Source organism: Chenopodium quinoa, unplaced genomic scaffold (assembly GCF_001683475.1).
Source record: "Chenopodium quinoa cultivar QQ74 unplaced genomic scaffold, ASM168347v1, whole genome shotgun sequence".
NCBI classification, from domain to species: Eukaryota; Viridiplantae; Streptophyta; class Magnoliopsida; order Caryophyllales; family Amaranthaceae; genus Chenopodium; species Chenopodium quinoa.
In genome coordinates, this window is record NW_018744155.1 from 64,521 (window position 1) to 80,222 (window position 15,702).

At 44.1% G+C, this 15,702-nt stretch overlaps 1 protein-coding gene across 1 annotated transcript; it reads right to left on the minus strand.

Moving 5' to 3' along the window:
* Positions 1–291: 291 nt before the first annotated feature.
* On the minus strand, positions 292–7,999 carry LOC110693792 (EPIDERMAL PATTERNING FACTOR-like protein 2). The gene is made up of 4 exons (XM_021870944.1): positions 7,879–7,999; positions 7,668–7,716; positions 7,543–7,585; positions 292–507 (listed from the first exon to the last, which is right to left on the minus strand). Exons 1-4 carry the CDS (start codon positions 7,997–7,999, stop codon positions 292–294), a joined length of 429 nt encoding a protein of 142 aa, XP_021726636.1.
* Positions 8,000–15,702: the final 7,703 nt, after the last annotated feature.

Consider the following 15,702-nt stretch of genomic DNA (forward strand, 5'->3'; position numbering starts at 1 on the left):
CTTTAATTACAATGTACAAATATTCTATAAGTAGTAATTATTATATGCTAGAAATATTTTGTCAAACTATAATTAAATATTTTTATTTGGAAGAAAATGGACCATGCTTACTACAAAAGCTCGAACTTAATAATTCTTTTAGATGAAATACAATTGTAACAAGTTGTCAAACCTTAATTACATTGCAGAAACATTCTCTAAATAGGTAATAAAAATGGAGGACAGCAATAAGATTACAAAATCAGGAAAAATAATGTATTTACAAAAGATTAAATTTATGAATAATATAAATCAAGGGTTAAAAATAATATTTCCACACTTGCATTTCCATTTCATAGGTTTATAATTAGACAATCCATCTCCTCTTGAATATGCAATTGTTGGAGTTGAATGCATAAAATGGCTTCTTGGAAAACCTTTTTGAGGTACTATTGGAACTTGAATTGCTTCACAATGTCCGCAATTGTTGCATCTTCCTTGGCATCTTGGTGGGTGTTTCGGGGTTTTCTGATGTCCTGCGGAAAGTAAAGGTAGGAGATCTGGTTCCTCTAGGGGAGGAGAGATCAATGTGTTTTGGTTTTCTCTAGGTGAGAGTCATTAATTGTTGAATCCCCTTTAATGAGGATTAATTAAGTATTTATAGTCTTGAGAAGCGTGCCAATCCTAGGTTTAGGTTAACTAGGGCAAATTGGGCTTCTCTCGGACTTTGGGCCTTGGTGGCCATTTTGCCTATTTGGCATATGGGAGGCCACGTGGCGTGGCCTGATTAGTCCATGTTGGACCTCTTAGGGTGACAAATGGCGGACGCTGATTGGCCCACGTGGTGGACACGTGGCAGGTCCGGATTGGTCCATTTGTCATGGGTAATTTTTACCCTAAACATTTGCCCCTCGGAAGGAGTAATTTCTCTTTCCAGGAGGGATTGCTCCTTTCGAAAGTTAGACCCTCGAAGCTTTGCTAGGTCGGCATCTTGTCTAGTTCTAATGGGAGATGGACTTGATTAACTTAGAAAATTTTGATACCTTGGGCGGTATGACATTTTCAAAATTAATCAATCATAATAAATATTGCCGCCGAACTAGACATATGCCGATTCTTTGCCCCACTATGCAGATAGCCCCTGATCAGGTGGACTGTCAACTATTGCATAAGGGGTAAGCGTTTAGCATTATTCGGCCGTTGGCCTCTTTTGATTCAATATACTAAGTTTGGTACTAAGTTTATTTCGTTGGGGGATGGCTGGTCGTCTGCTTTGGTGGCTGCATAGAAGCAGGCGTCAGACAGGACGTCCAACCAAAGTAGCTACGCCTGTTGGGTTACAGACATCAGCTTTAAGTATAGCCAACCTAGTAAGAATAGTGGTTGAGTACCTCTGTTTACCAAAAAACAGGCGGACTCCTCATACCTTTTAGGTTCCGTACTAAGTTTGAGAGAGTGACTATGAGTTAACATTGGAGTTAGTCAATCACTGCCTATTTTGTTTGAGTGGTAGGGAAACCAGGCGGCGGGGGCCGGATAGTCCCCTTGATTCACCAAGTTTTTCTTGGCTATTAACTCAAAGGTTGTTAACCTAGCAGGAGTAGTGGTTGAGAGCCCCTGTTTGCTAAAAACAAGCGGGCGACTCATACCCTTTAGGCTCCATACTAAGTTTGAGAGAGTGACTATGAGTTAACATGGGAGTTACTCAGTCTCCGTCACACTCTAGCTTGAGTAGTAGAGGTACCAGGCGGCGGAGGCCGGTTGATCCCCTTGATTCGCCAATGTTTGTTGGCTATTAACCCAAGGAGTGGTTACCTAGTAGGAATAGGGGTTTGAGTGCCCCTGTTTGCCAAAAAATAGGCGGTCTACTCAAACCTTTTAGGTTCCATACCAAGTTTGAGGGAGTGCCTATGAGTTGACTTTGGTGTTACTCAGTCGCCGTCACTCCTGCTTGAGTAGTAAAGGTACCAGGCGGCGGAGGCCGGCTGAACCTTTTGATTCGCCAATGTTTGTTGGCTATTAACTCAAGAGGTACCCCCTGCATTTATCCCAAGTAATACAGGGGGTCATCCGACTCAGATGTCAACTGCTACCACCGGTTTGGTTAGTGATAGAGTTATCCTTGTCTCAAAAACGGCTACGTGGTTGCCCTTGGGGACAGTCGTATAGGTGCCGTGTAATTAGTTTATAGAGCAATGTTCCACCCAAAAGGGAGCTGCTCTCTGCGACGAATTTCATCCGGAGGGATGCCGTCGGACGCCTGCTATGATGTTGGGACAGGTCGTATTAGTTTAAAAATTGGATCAGTTGGCTTGGCGCCTGGGCTGATCATCGGGCCTGTGGCCTTGGTTAGTTCTTGGCGAACGTAGGTACTGAGTAAGAAGAGGGAGGCCGCTTGTTTAGGCACATGGTCGGCCTGGCCCTAATCTTTTTTAGCTAAGTATAAGGGGGGTGGTTGTGTGCTTTGGAACCAGTCGGCCCTCTTCTATGGAGAGTAGCCGACTATATGTCCAGACAGCATGCCCCTCTAGTGATAGAGTAAAATAATCAAAGCAGAGAGTAGCCGACTATAGAGGTACCGCTGCTATACTCAATGGAGAGTAGCCGACTGTAAAGGTACAGCGGCATGCCCCTCTGATGATATAGTGATATAATCAATGGAGAGTAGCCGACTGTAAAGGTACAGGCGGCATGCCCCTCTGAATTAGTATCAAGTATTGAAATAATTTCAAGTGTTAGAGTAGATAGATCACTTAGCTCCCTTCCATGGAGGATTGATGACTCTACTTTCTTCGAATGGGGACAGGTGGTCGTGCTAAACTTGTTAATGTGGTTTGCGACCTCGCTGCTCGGCCTACACATTTGTCGCCGGTCTTTAGCCCCTTAGTGAAATTAATGAGGGTCGACTGCTTTCATAGCTACGAGACTTCGTCGTATAGGGGGCCGAATACTATTCATGCCGCCTCTCTTGCTTAATAGACTTCGGCAATATTTTTTGAGAGGATCTTATGTTTTTGTCTTATTCTCATGCATGAGAATGACAATTAACCATACTGTTAGGCAGCATTTTTTATTTTTTATTTTTTATTTTTTTATCATAATAATGATTGAGGTCGCCTAAACCAAGGCTACGAAACCATGATAATCATACCACCAGACATTCGGCATGCCGCTTGCTTTCATTTGGCAAGACATCCAATCTTCTTAGCTTCAAAATCACGATGCATGATCATGATGATGTTGGGCTTAGCATAATGATGCTAGTTGTACTCGTACCCATGATAATTTTCTTGATGATAATTTCTTTCGTGTAACAGCCGGCTGTTTAGAGCTGGCAGGCCGGGTGCTTAGTGGCTGGGTTGGGGCCGGCTGCCGCCTGCTGGCTTTGAGGAACGATGCCTAGGAGCCGGTTGTTCAAGCATAGGTGTCATAAAGCTGGCTGTATTGAGGCAGTTGGGAGCCTTGTATTTTGACGCCTGCTTTCATTAGTTTAGCGAGGACACTAGGTGTAGTTAAACAGCCAAAGGCTTGACTAGCTAGGTGCATCTCTGTGCTCAACCACTAATGCTGGCTGTAGCCTAAGGCCGGCTTGGCTTGTGCGGGCGCCTCAATAGTGGACTGGCAACGAGGGCCGCCTATTCTGAAAATTTACAAACGACTTCTCAAATTCAGGCGTCCATACCCATCTTGCGTATCCAGCCATGCATACCATTCTCTCGTTCTCGCATATGCTGCTTTATTTGAGCTAGCTTGAAGTTCGACATTGAGATATCGTCTTGCACATTCTCAAACAAGGAACTTTTTGGTGTTAAACGGTTTCGGACACCATTAATAACCAAGGTGCGCAGCCGGCAACCGAGAGTTTGAGTTCAACATTTTACTTGCATTTTACTTGAGTTTGAGTTTGAGCTCATGCCTTTTCAACCAAGTGCCGACTGTTTTAGCCGCCATTTAGCCGTCTGCTTTCTTGGGCGAGACGCCAGTTCCTAGCTTTCACAATTAGCACATGAACAAGTTTAAGCATTCACTCTCATGGCCGATTATATTACTATGAGCCAAGCGCTACTCCTCTCGGCAGGTCGTGAGGTTTGAGGTTTATATGTGCGAGTATGTTGGCTGTTTACTTTTGGAAGATCAAGCTGGAACCAAACTCATTTGTATCAAGTATACTTGGCATTATATTTTAGAGCAAAAACCATGCGGTTATACCATGATAAAACATCATATAGAGCAGGCTGGTCTTATCACAATAGCAAAGATCATAGATGTTCGCATGCCGGGGCCGTTTTTGAACCTCAAGTAAACCGAGCACAATGGTTTTTTTGGGCATGGCCGGCTGTAATCTTGAGGAGCACTTGTGATTGTGTAATTATTCTCGGAATTCTTGCTTAAAATACATATAGCCGGTTTTTCAAGGCTACCCTCGACGAGCACCGGCTGTTTGGTTGACCGAATGCCGACTAACTCTATAATGTCGCCTGCTCTCAAATGCTGAGAGTGTCGGATGTTTTATTAAGAGCTAACTAATGTTGCGTAGAGATGGCCGGCTGATATTCATGCACCTAACTCTTGTTTTTAACGGCTGGTTTTCGGTTTTGTTTCAGCCAGACCAAGACCCACTAGTTGACCCGCATATGATGCAAGCTGGAAAAAGTTTCATTTGAATTGAAATACATATGGCATTATAAATGTTGGGTGAGCATATATGGAGCTGGCCGGATGTATTGCTTGCAGCCTTTGATGCCGCCTATATCAAACAGATGCTTGGCATGAAGAGAAGTCCGCCTGGCTAGAAGCTCACAAACGACTTCTTCCAGAATTTACTCAGTAATTAAGATTCACCTTGGGTAAGAGCTTCCTCACGGTAATTGCAACGGAAACAATTGACAATCCTCAATAGGGTGCCGCTTGTTTTTACATGACTAGCCGTTTAATCATTGCTTTGGTTGCAAGGGCCACCAGATTTAATCATTACTGCCGCCTAGTTGGCTGATACTAGGCCGGCTGTTTTTAGCGACTGGATGCATTTAACAAAACCATTGTGAAGGCCGGCTGTTTTAGTGCCTCTAGCTGGGACTGAGTTGGAGATGGTTGTTCCGTAACGTTCAGGTTTAATAGTGAAGGACCGAATGTTTAGCAGCTGCATAGATTGCCGTTTGTTTGCATTTCATCGTTAGCATGGCCGGATGCGTTGCACCAACCGACTGCTCATGGGGTGTTCTTGTTTCTTTATATGAGCACCTGTTGTTCTCCCACTTGCCGCCTGCTCATACCACACTTGCATCGAAACCATTCGTGTTAGTAGCTGGCATCGTGTTCACCAAATTTGCATGTTTAGGCAAGCTTTCCACTACCAGTGCAAGTATGAAGAGCAGTAGTAGCATGCGCATATTCAACCATAGCAACAACATATATTGGCCGGCTGGTTAAAAATACCATCTTGATGCCGATTGCTTGTTGTCAAGAAAGGTTTGGCAAAGGTGATGTTGGATGATACTTTGATTAGTTTGAGAACTAAGAGAGGTGCCTTAAGTATCCATTTTCGGCTTCAAGGGTGTAATGCTCACAACGTTTTGAGAGTCGATTGTATGCTAGCGTCTATGGCCCTCATTAAAGAGTTCCGGCTAGTTTAGAGCTAGTAGGCCGACTGCTTTGTGGCTGAGTTGGAGCCGATTGCCGCCTACTAGATTTGAAGAACGAAGCCTGGGTGTCGGTTTGTTCAAGAAGCATAAGGGCCATTACTCCACCTAGCATTTGCGAATCGTTTCAAAAGCTGAGTGTTTAGTGGGCGACGGTTATGATCATGGAAGTCTTGTTTGGTCTCCATGTTATACGACACATGCCTTGGTTTATATACCCTTGGTATTGTGACTTGTCACTTGGAGAGCCGCCTCCTTGTTATGATCACATGGGACTTTGCCACCTAGTTGGTCTAAGTGACGTGTGGCTAGCAATGTGCTTCTCATGTAATGATATGAAGTAGTCAGCGCTTGATTCCATGTTTACCTACGTTGTATACATATACAAGGTGGTATTAGGCGGCCTAACTTTGCATACCTTCTTTTATTTTTTTTTTTATTTTTTTTTTTTGTAAAATCATAATGATGATTTAATAATTATACCAGCCTACAAGCTTGACCATCCGACTCCCAACATTTGTTCGTATGACGCATGCAGTACTTGGCCGCCTGGCCGGATGCTGGTCTTCTACCGGCTGTACCCATTGAGTGTCATGCTAGGCGCATGTAACTTTAATCGGGGTTGGTTAGACCTGGCCGACTGCTTATATTGCCGCCTGGTCTATTAATTTAGCATGGGCAAGAACTATGTCGGCTGTACCCTGTGAGTGTTAGCACACTTTTGTGAGGGTGAGTGCCGCCTGTCTGACTCTCATGGTTAGATTTTGAATACCTCATGGAGGTATGGTGAAGACTGTCTTGAAAATCAGACGTAGAGGCCGACTCTGATAGTCGGTCATTCTTCTTCTGCTCCAGCAACATTCGAGCATCAGAGAATGTTCTCTTTGACTCGTCCGGTTGAATAAGGCGGATGGGCTTCCTCTTCCCTAGAGAAGGGAAGCAGTACTTTGTTAGGTCGATCACTGGCGCCTCTCTCCCCTTAGGTCTAGGGTGAGTAGTCGCCTCCCGATCCTTTGCAGGTTCTTCCTCCCAGATTGGGAGGGTCTTCTGGCCGACTGTTCCTTTGCAGGAACAGGCACCCTTCTATTGATCAAGTCTTGGATCTCTCCTTTGAAACTACTCATGAGGGCCATGAGTTTATTCCTGGTTATAGGGGCAGATCCCTCGGCCGCCTGTTGATGATCAGGCGGCGGGCCGGCTGGCCGACCGGGACCAGCCTCTCGTTCCCTCCTTTCGGTAGAACGGGTGCGTCGGGCCCTTAGGGTCCCGTCAGAGGCCGTGTGAGTCTCGACCTCAACCTCATTGTCAGTATCTTGATCAGTGTAGACCCGAGGGTCGTCCATGGGACGCTTCTCACTTTGAGTCGGTACAGACTGTGGTTCCATCCCAAAAGTACTCTCCCCACAGACGGCGCCAAAATGTTTCGGGGTTTTCTGATGTCCTGCGGGAGAGTTACAATTCCGAGACTGGAACCGGACGCCTGTACCTGCAAAACAAACGGAGACTCCTTGTGGTAGGAGCTCCGCCTCCGACGATCAAGTTAGTACTTGTTTGAGGAGTGATAAATGCGGAAAGTAAAGGTAGGAGATCTGGTTCCTCTAGGGGAGGAGAGATCAATGTGTTTTGGTTTTCTCTAGGTGAGAGTCATTAATTGCTGAATCCCCTTTAATGAGGATTAATTAAGTATTTATAGTCTTGAGAAGCGTGCCAATCCTAGGTTTAGGTTAACCAGGGCAAATTGGGCTTCTCTCGGACTTTGGGCCTTGGTGGCCATTTTGCCTATTTGGCATATGGGAGGCCACGTGGCGTGGCCTGATTAGTCCATGTTGGACCTCTTAGGGTGACAAATGGCGGACGCTGATTGGCCCACGTGGTGGACACGTGGCAGGTCCGGATTGGTCCATTAGTCATGGGTAATTTTTACCCTAAACAGTGGGCTTGATCCTATTAATGCTCTTCCTATCAATCTTTCTTCTTGCTCCTGAAATTATTGTAAATTAAACCATTATTTTGTACTATTTTGAGTTAAAATGTGGAAAAGTTTTAAACTTTTTTTTTTGTACCTTTAGTGCCATATTTTGTTGAGGAATTGACAAACCTGTGACAAATGCAACAGAGGATGATATGTTAAAGTGAGAATTGAAGACAATAAGACTAAATTGAAAGAAGGGGTCGGTCCAGAGTCAGCTGTCACGTTAATAGTGTAAATTAAAAAGGCGACAACTAAACTCGGGCCGAGGTATGTAGTTTATTAGTTTACCTTGAGCGAGGAATGGCTGTTGTTGTTGAAGTTGAGTGAATGTTGAAGCTAAGAAGAAGAGCAAAGAGAAGAGTTGAAGTGTATTAGTGATAGGAAAGACATGATTTTGAGGAAATCCCATTTAAGAAAATGAATGAAAGACCAAAAAATAATAAAGTAGTGTTTTGAGTTGATAATAATGAGAAGTGAAGTGAAATTGAGAATGAGTGATTGAGTGGCAGAGATTTAACTGAAGGGTATTAGGATGAAACGTGGGAAGGCAAAAAGAGAAGAGCAGAAAGCATCTATAAAAACCAAAGCCTTAAATGGGAAAAATACTTTGATTAATAAACTTTTTGACAAAACCTCGTTCAATGAGCCTTCAACCAAAGACTTCTGCCACCAAAAGTTGTCTTGCCACGCAAGATTTTATGAGAAATTTGAGAGCTATCATGGTTGAAGTTTTGTGAAAGAGAGATTATAGTCATATGGCCAACCATTTGAAATTTTGGGTTATTTTTATTTCGGTGTACTCTCTCCTTTTCGTGATACAATATTTATTTCGGGTTTTTTCATAAATTTTACCTTAATCTTCCTTTTGGATTATTTTAGAAACTTTGTCTCACTTTTAGTCTTGCTCTTACTACGGTAATACCGTAACACCATAGATAGATAGAACATCAACGCCCTTAATTTTCAACAATTTCTGACATTTACTACTATCCCATATAAGATTAAAATGTTTTAAAGATTTTTGAAATAAAGGAAAACTTACTTTCTCCAAAAAGTTAAATGAATATTTTTTTTCCAAATTTTTTTTTTTCTAATTCTATCATCCCTAATGTTAACTTTTCCATTCACTATCTCTTAATTGTTGTTGTATACACTCTATTGTGACACTCGCTTACTTTTTATTTCTCCATTGACAAATTTGTAAGGTCAATTGATATTAAGGGTCAAATTTAGTAATTTAATTGGAAAAAAGTAAAAAATGAAAAAAGAAAAGAATTCTACTCTTAATTACCATCACTAATCCCACACGTTTAAATCTTATAGGAAATGTACTAATGGGAAAGAAAGATAATAAAATAATTTTTTAATAATAATAAGGTTCTTATAAAAAAAAAACAAAAATAATAAATTAAAATCACACCTTAATATGAAATATAATACCAAGTAGTAGTTGTTTCGGGGTTTTCTGATGTCCTGCGGGAGAGTTACAATTCCGAGACTGGAACCGGACGCCTGTACCTGCAAAACAAACGGAGACTCCTTGTGGTAGGAGCTCCGCCTCCGACGATCAAGTTAGTACTTGTTTGAGGAGTGATAAATGCGGAAAGTAAAGGTAGGAGATCTGGTTCCTCTAGGGGAGGAGAGATCAATGTGTTTTGGTTTTCTCTAGGTGAGAGTCATTAATTGCTGAATCCCCTTTAATGAGGATTAATTAAGTATTTATAGTCTTGAGAAGCGTGTCAATCCTAGGTTTAGGTTAACTAGGGCAAATTGGGCTTCTCTCGGACTTTGGGCCTTGGTGGCCATTTTGCCTATTTGGCATATGGGAGGCCACGTGGCGTGGCCTGATTAGTCCATGTTGGACCTCTTAGGGTGACAAATGGCGGACGCTGATTGGCCCACGTGGTGGACACGTGGCAGGTCCGGATTGGTCCATTTGTCATGGGTAATTTTTACCCTAAACATTTGCCCCTCGGAAGGAGTAATTTCTCTTTCCAGGAGGGATTGCTCCTTTCGAAAGTTAGACCCTCGAAGCTTTGCTAGGTCGGCATCTTGTCTAGTTCTAATGGGAGATGGACTTGATTAACTTAGAAAATTTTGATACCTTGGGCGGTATGACATTTTCAAAGTTAATCAATCATAATAATGATTGCCGCCGAACTAGACATATGCCGATTCTTTGCCCCACTATGCAGATTGCCCCTGATCAGGTGGACTGTCAACTATTGCATAAGGGGTAAGCGTTTAGCATTATTCGGCAATTGGCCTCTTTTGATTCAATATACTAAGTTTGGTACTTAGTTTATTTTGTTGGGGGATGGCTGGTCGTCTGCTTTGGTGGCTGCATAGAAGCAGGCGTCAGACAGGACGTCCAACCAAAGTAGCTACGCCTGTTGGGTTACAGACAGCAGCTTTAAGTATAGCCAACCTAGTAAGAATAGTGGTCGAGTACCTCTGTTTACCAAAAAACAGGCGGACTCCTCATACCTTTTAGGTTCCGTACTAAGTTTGAGAGAGTGACTATGAGTTAACATTGGAGTTACTCAGTCTCCGTCACACTCTAGCTTGAGTAGTAGAGGTACCAGGCGGCGGAGGCCGGCTGATCCCCTTGATTCGCCAATGTTTGTTGGCTATTAACCCAAGGAGTGGTTACCTAGTAGGAATAGGGGTTTGAGTGCCCCTGTTTGCCAAAAAACAGGCGGTCTACTCAAACCTTTTAGGTTCCATACCAAGTTTGAGGGAGTGCCTATGAGTTAACTTTGGTGTTACTCAGTCGCCGTCACTCCTGCTTGAGTAGTAAAGGTACCAGGCGGCGGAGGCCGGCTGAACCTTTTGATTCGCCAATGTTTGTTGGCTATTAACTCAAGAGGTACCCCCTGCATTTATCCCAAGTAATACAGGGGGTCATCCGACTCAGATGTCAACTGCTACCACCGGTTTGGTTAGTGATAGAGTTATCCTTGTCTCAAAAACGGCTACGTGGTTGCCCTTGGGGACAGTCGTATAGGTGCCGTGTAATTAGTTTATAGAGCAATGTTCCACCCAAAAGGGAGCTGCTCTCTGCGACGAATTTCGTCCGGAGGGATGCCGTCGGACGCCTGCTATGATGTTGGGACAGGTCGTATTAGTTTAAAAATTGGATCAGTTGGCTTGGCGCCTAGGCTGATCATCGGGCCTGTGGCCTTGGTTAAGTCTTGGCGAACGTAGGTGCTAAGTAAGAAGAGGGCAGCCGCTTGTTTAGGCACATGGTCGGCCTGGCCCTAATCTTTTTTAGCTAAGTATAAGGGGGGTGGCTGTGTGCTTTGGAACCAGTCGGCCCTCTTCTATGGAGAGTAGCCGACTATATGTCCAGACGGCATGCCCCTCTAGTGATAGAGTAAAATAATCAAAGCAGAGAGTAGCCGACTATAGAGGTACCGCTGCTATACTCAATGGAGAGTAGCCGACTGTAATGGTACAGCGGCATGCCCCTCTGATGATATAGTGATATAATCAATGGAGAGTAGCCGACTGTAAAGGTACAGGCGACATGCCCCTCTGAATTAGTATCAAGTATTGAAATAATTTCAAGTGTTAGAGTAGATAGATCACTTAGCTCCCTTTTATGGAGGATTGATGACTCTACTTTCTTCGAATGGGGACAGGTGATCGTACTAAACTGGTTAATGTGGTTTGCGACCTCGCTGCTCGGCCTACACATTTGCCGCCGGTCATTAGCCCCTTAGTGAAATTAATGAGGGTCGACTGCTTTCATAGCTACGAGACTTCGTCGTATAGGGGGCCGAATACTATTCATGCCGCCTCTCTTGCTTGATAGACTTCGGCAATATTTTTTGAGAGGATCTTATGTTTTTGTCTTATTCTCATGCATGAGAATGACAATTAACCATACTGTTAGGCAGCATTTTTTATTTTTTATTTTTTATTTTTTTATCATAATAATGATTGAGGTCGCCTAAACCAAGGCTACGAAACCATGATAATCATACCACCAGACATTCGGCATGCCGCTTGCTTTCATTTGGCAAGACATCCAATCTTCTTAGCTTCAAAATCACGATGCATGATCATGATGATGTTAGGCTTAGCATAATGATGCTAGTTGTACTCGTACCCATGATAATTTTCTTGATGATAATTTCTTTCGTGTAACAGCCGGCTGTTTAGAGCTGGCAGGCCGGGTGCTTAGTGGCTGGGTTGGGGCCGGCTGCCGCCTGCTGGCTTTGAGGAACGATGCCTAGGAGCCGGTTGTTCAAGCATAGGTGTCATAAAGCTGGTTGTATTGAGGAAGTTGGGAGCCTTGTATTTTGACCCCGGCTTTCATTAGTTTAGCGAGGACACTAGGTGTAGTTAAACAGCCAAAGGCTTGACTAGCTAGGTGCATCTCTGTGCTCAACCACTAATGCTGGCTGTAGCCTAAGGCCGGCTTGGCTTGTGCGGGCGCCTCAATAGTGGACTGGCAACGAGGGCCGCCTATTCTGAAAATTTACAAACGACTTCTCAAATTCAGGCGTCCATACCCATCTTGCGTATCCAGCCATGCATACCATTCTCTCGTTCTCGCATATGCTGCTTTATTTGAGCTAGCTTGAAGTTCGACATTGAGATATCGTCTTGCACATTCTCAAACAAGGAACTTTTTGGTGTTAAACGGTTTCGGACACCATTAATAACCAAGGTGCGCAGCCGGCAACCGAGAGTTTGAGTTCAACATTTCACTTGCATTTTACTTGAGTTTGAGTTTGAGCTCATGCCTTTTCAACCAAGTGCCGACTGTTTTAGCCGCCATTTAGCCGTCTGCTTTCTTGGGCGAGACGCCAGTTCTTAGCTTTCACAATTAGCACATGAACAAGTTTAAGCATTCACTCTCATGGCCGATTATATTACTACGAGCCAAGCGCTACTCCTCTCGGCAGGTCGTGAGGTTTGAGGTTTATATGTGCGAGTATGTTGGCTGTTTACTTTTGGAAGATCAAGCTGGAACCAAACTCATTTGTATCAAGTATACTTGGCATTATATTTTAGAGCAAAAACCATGCGGTTATACCATGATAAAACATCATATAGAGCAGGCTGGTCTTATCACAATAGCAAATATCATAGATGCTCGCATGCCGGGGCCGTTTTTGAACCTCAAGTAAACCGAGCACAATGGTTTTTTTGGGCATGGCCGGCTGTAATCTTGAGGAGCACTTGTGATTGTGTAATTATTCTCGGCATTCTTGCTTAAAATACATATAGCCGGTTTTTCAAGGCTACCCTCGACGAGCACCGGCTGTTTGGTTGACCGAATGCCGACTAACTCTATAATGTCGCCTGCTCTCAAATGCTGAGAGTGTCGGATGTTTCATTAAGAGCTAACTAATGTTGCGTAGAGATGGCCGGCTGCTATTCATGCACCTAACTCTTGTTTTTAACGGCTGGTTTTCGGTTTTGTTTCAGCCAGACCAAGACCCACTAGTTGACCCGCATATGATGCAAGCTGGAAAAAGTTTCATTTGAATTGAAATACATATGGCATTATAAATGTTGGGTGAGCATATATGGAGCTGGCCGGATGTATTGCTTGCAGCCTTTGATGCCGCCTATATCAAACAGATGCTTGGCATGAAGAGAAGTCCGCCTGGCTAGAAGATCACAAACGACTTCTTCCAGAATTTACTCAGTAATTAAGATTCACCTTGGGTAAGAGCTTCCTCACGGTAATTGCAACGGAAACAATTGACAATCCTCAATAGGGTGCCGCTTGTTTTTACATGACTAGCCGTTTAATCATTGCTTTGGTTGCAAGGGCCACCTGATTTAATCATTACTGCCGCCTAGTTGGCTGATACTAGGCCGGCTGTTTTTAGCGACTGGATGCATTTAACAAAACCATTGTGAAGGCCGGCTGTTTTAGTGCCTCTAGCTGGGACTGAGTTGGAGATGGTTGTTCCGTAACGTTCAGGTTTAATAGTGAAGGACCGAATGTTTAGCAGCTGCATAGATTGCCGTTTGTTTGCATTTCATCGTTAGCATGGCCGGATGCGTTGCACCAACCGACTGCTCATGGGGTGTTCTTGTTTCTTTATATGAGCACCTGTTGTTCTCCCACTTGCCGCCTGCTCATACCACACTTGCATCGAAACCATTCTTGTTAGTAGCTGGCATCGTGTTCACCAAATTTGCATGTTTAGGCAAGCTTTCCACTACCAGTGCAAGTATGAAGAGCAGTAGTAGCATGCGCATATTCAACCATAGCAACAACATATATTGGCCGGCTGGTTAAAAATACCATCTTGATGCCGATTGCTTGTGCTATGTCATGAAAGGTTTGGCAAAGGTGATGTTGGATAATACTTTGATTAGTTTGAGAACTAAGAGAGGTGCCTTAAGTATCCATTTTCGGCTTCAAGGGTGTAATGCTCACAACGTTTTGAGAGTCAATTGTATGCTAGCGTCTATGACCCTCATTAAAGAGTTCCGGCTATTTTAGAGCTAGTAGGTCGACTGCTTTGTGGCTGAGTTGGAGCCGATTGCCGCCTACTAGCTTTGAAGAACGAAGCCTGGGTGTCGGTTTGTTCAAGAAGCATAAGGGCCATTACTCCACCTAGCATTTGCGAATCGTTTCAAAAGCTGAGTGTTTAGTGGGCGACGGTTATGATCATGTAAGTCTTGTTTGGTCTCCATGTTATACGACACATGCCTTGGTTTATATACCCTTGGTATTGTGCCTTGTCACTTGAAGAGCCGCCTTCTTGTTATGATCACATGGGACTTTGCCACCTATCTGGCTAAGTGACGTGTGGCTAGCAATGTGCTTCTCACGTAATGATATGAAGTAGTCAGCGCTTGATTCCATGTTTACCTACGTTGTATACATATACAAGGTGGTATTAGGCGGCCTAACTTTGCATACCTTCTTTTATTTTTTTTTTTTTTTGTAAAATCATAATAATGATTTAATAATTATACCAGCTTACAAGCTTGACCATCTGACTCCCAACATTTGTTCGTATGACGCATGTAGTACTTGGCCGCCTGGCCGGATGCTCGGAGGCTGGTCTTCTACCGGCTGTACCCATTGAGTGTCATGCTAGGCGCATGTAACTTTAATCGGGGTTGGTTAGACCTGGCCGACTGCTTATATTGTCGCCTGGTCTATTAATTTAGCATGGGCAAGAACTATGTCGGCTGTACCCTGTGAGTGTTAGCACACTTTTGTGAGGGTGAGTGTCGCCTGTCTGACTCTCATGGTTAGATTTTGAATACCTCATGGAGGTATGGTGGAGACTGTCTTGAAAATCAGACGTAGAGGCCGACTCTGATAGTCGGTCATTCTTCTTCTGCTCCAGCAACATTTGAGCATCAGAGAATGTTCTCTTTGACTCGTCCGGTTGAACATAACGGATGGGCTTTCTCTTCCCTTGTGAAGGGAAGTGATACTTCGTTTAGTCGATCACTGGCGACTGCCTTACCTCAAGCTTTGGCTAGGGGGTCGCCACACGATCCTTAACAAGTCTAGTTCTCCCGGGGTGGGAGGACGTTCTGGCCGACTGTTCCTTTGCGGGAACAGGCGTTCTCTTTTTTATTAGCTCCTGGATTTCTCCCTTGAAACCTCTCATGAAAGACATGAGTTCGTTCCTGGTAACAGGAGCAGACCCCTCGATCGCCTGTTGATGCTCAGGCGGTGGGACGGGTACGTCGAGCTCCAAGGGGCCCATCGGGGGTCGTGTGAGTCTCGACATCGATTTCATTGTCGGTGTCCTGGTCCGACTGAACCAGGGGGTCGTCCATGGGACGCTTGTCACTTAGAATCGGTACAGACTGTGATGCCATCTCGAAAGTACTCTCCCCACAGACGGCGCCAAAATGTTTCGGGGTTTTGTGATGTCCTACGGGAGAGTTACAATTCCGAGACTGGAACCGGACGCCTGTACCTGCAAAACAAACGGAGACTCCTTGTGGTAGGAGCTCCGCCTCCGACGATCAATTTAGTACTTGTTTGAGAAGTGATAAATGCGGAAAGTAAAGGTAGGAGATCTGGTTCCTCTAGGGGAGGAGAGATCAATGTGTTTTGGTTTTCTCTAGGTGAGAGTCATTAATTGCTGAATCCCCTTTAATGAGGATTAA

Excerpts from the sequence above, each read along its gene's own strand:
- LOC110693792 (XM_021870944.1), bottom strand. The coding sequence starts at position 7,999 with ATGGGATTTCCTCAAAATCATGTCTTTCCTATCACTAATACACTTCAA. Across the intron at positions 7,586-7,667 it reads CTAAAGGTACAAAAAAAAAA|ATTGATAGGAAGAGCATTAA; the intron begins GTTTAAAACTTT and ends GCAAGAAGAAAG. Across the intron at positions 508-7,542 it reads GATCAAGCCCACTGTTTAGG|AAAACCCCGAAACACCCACC; the intron begins GTAAAAATTACC and ends GCAGGACATCAG.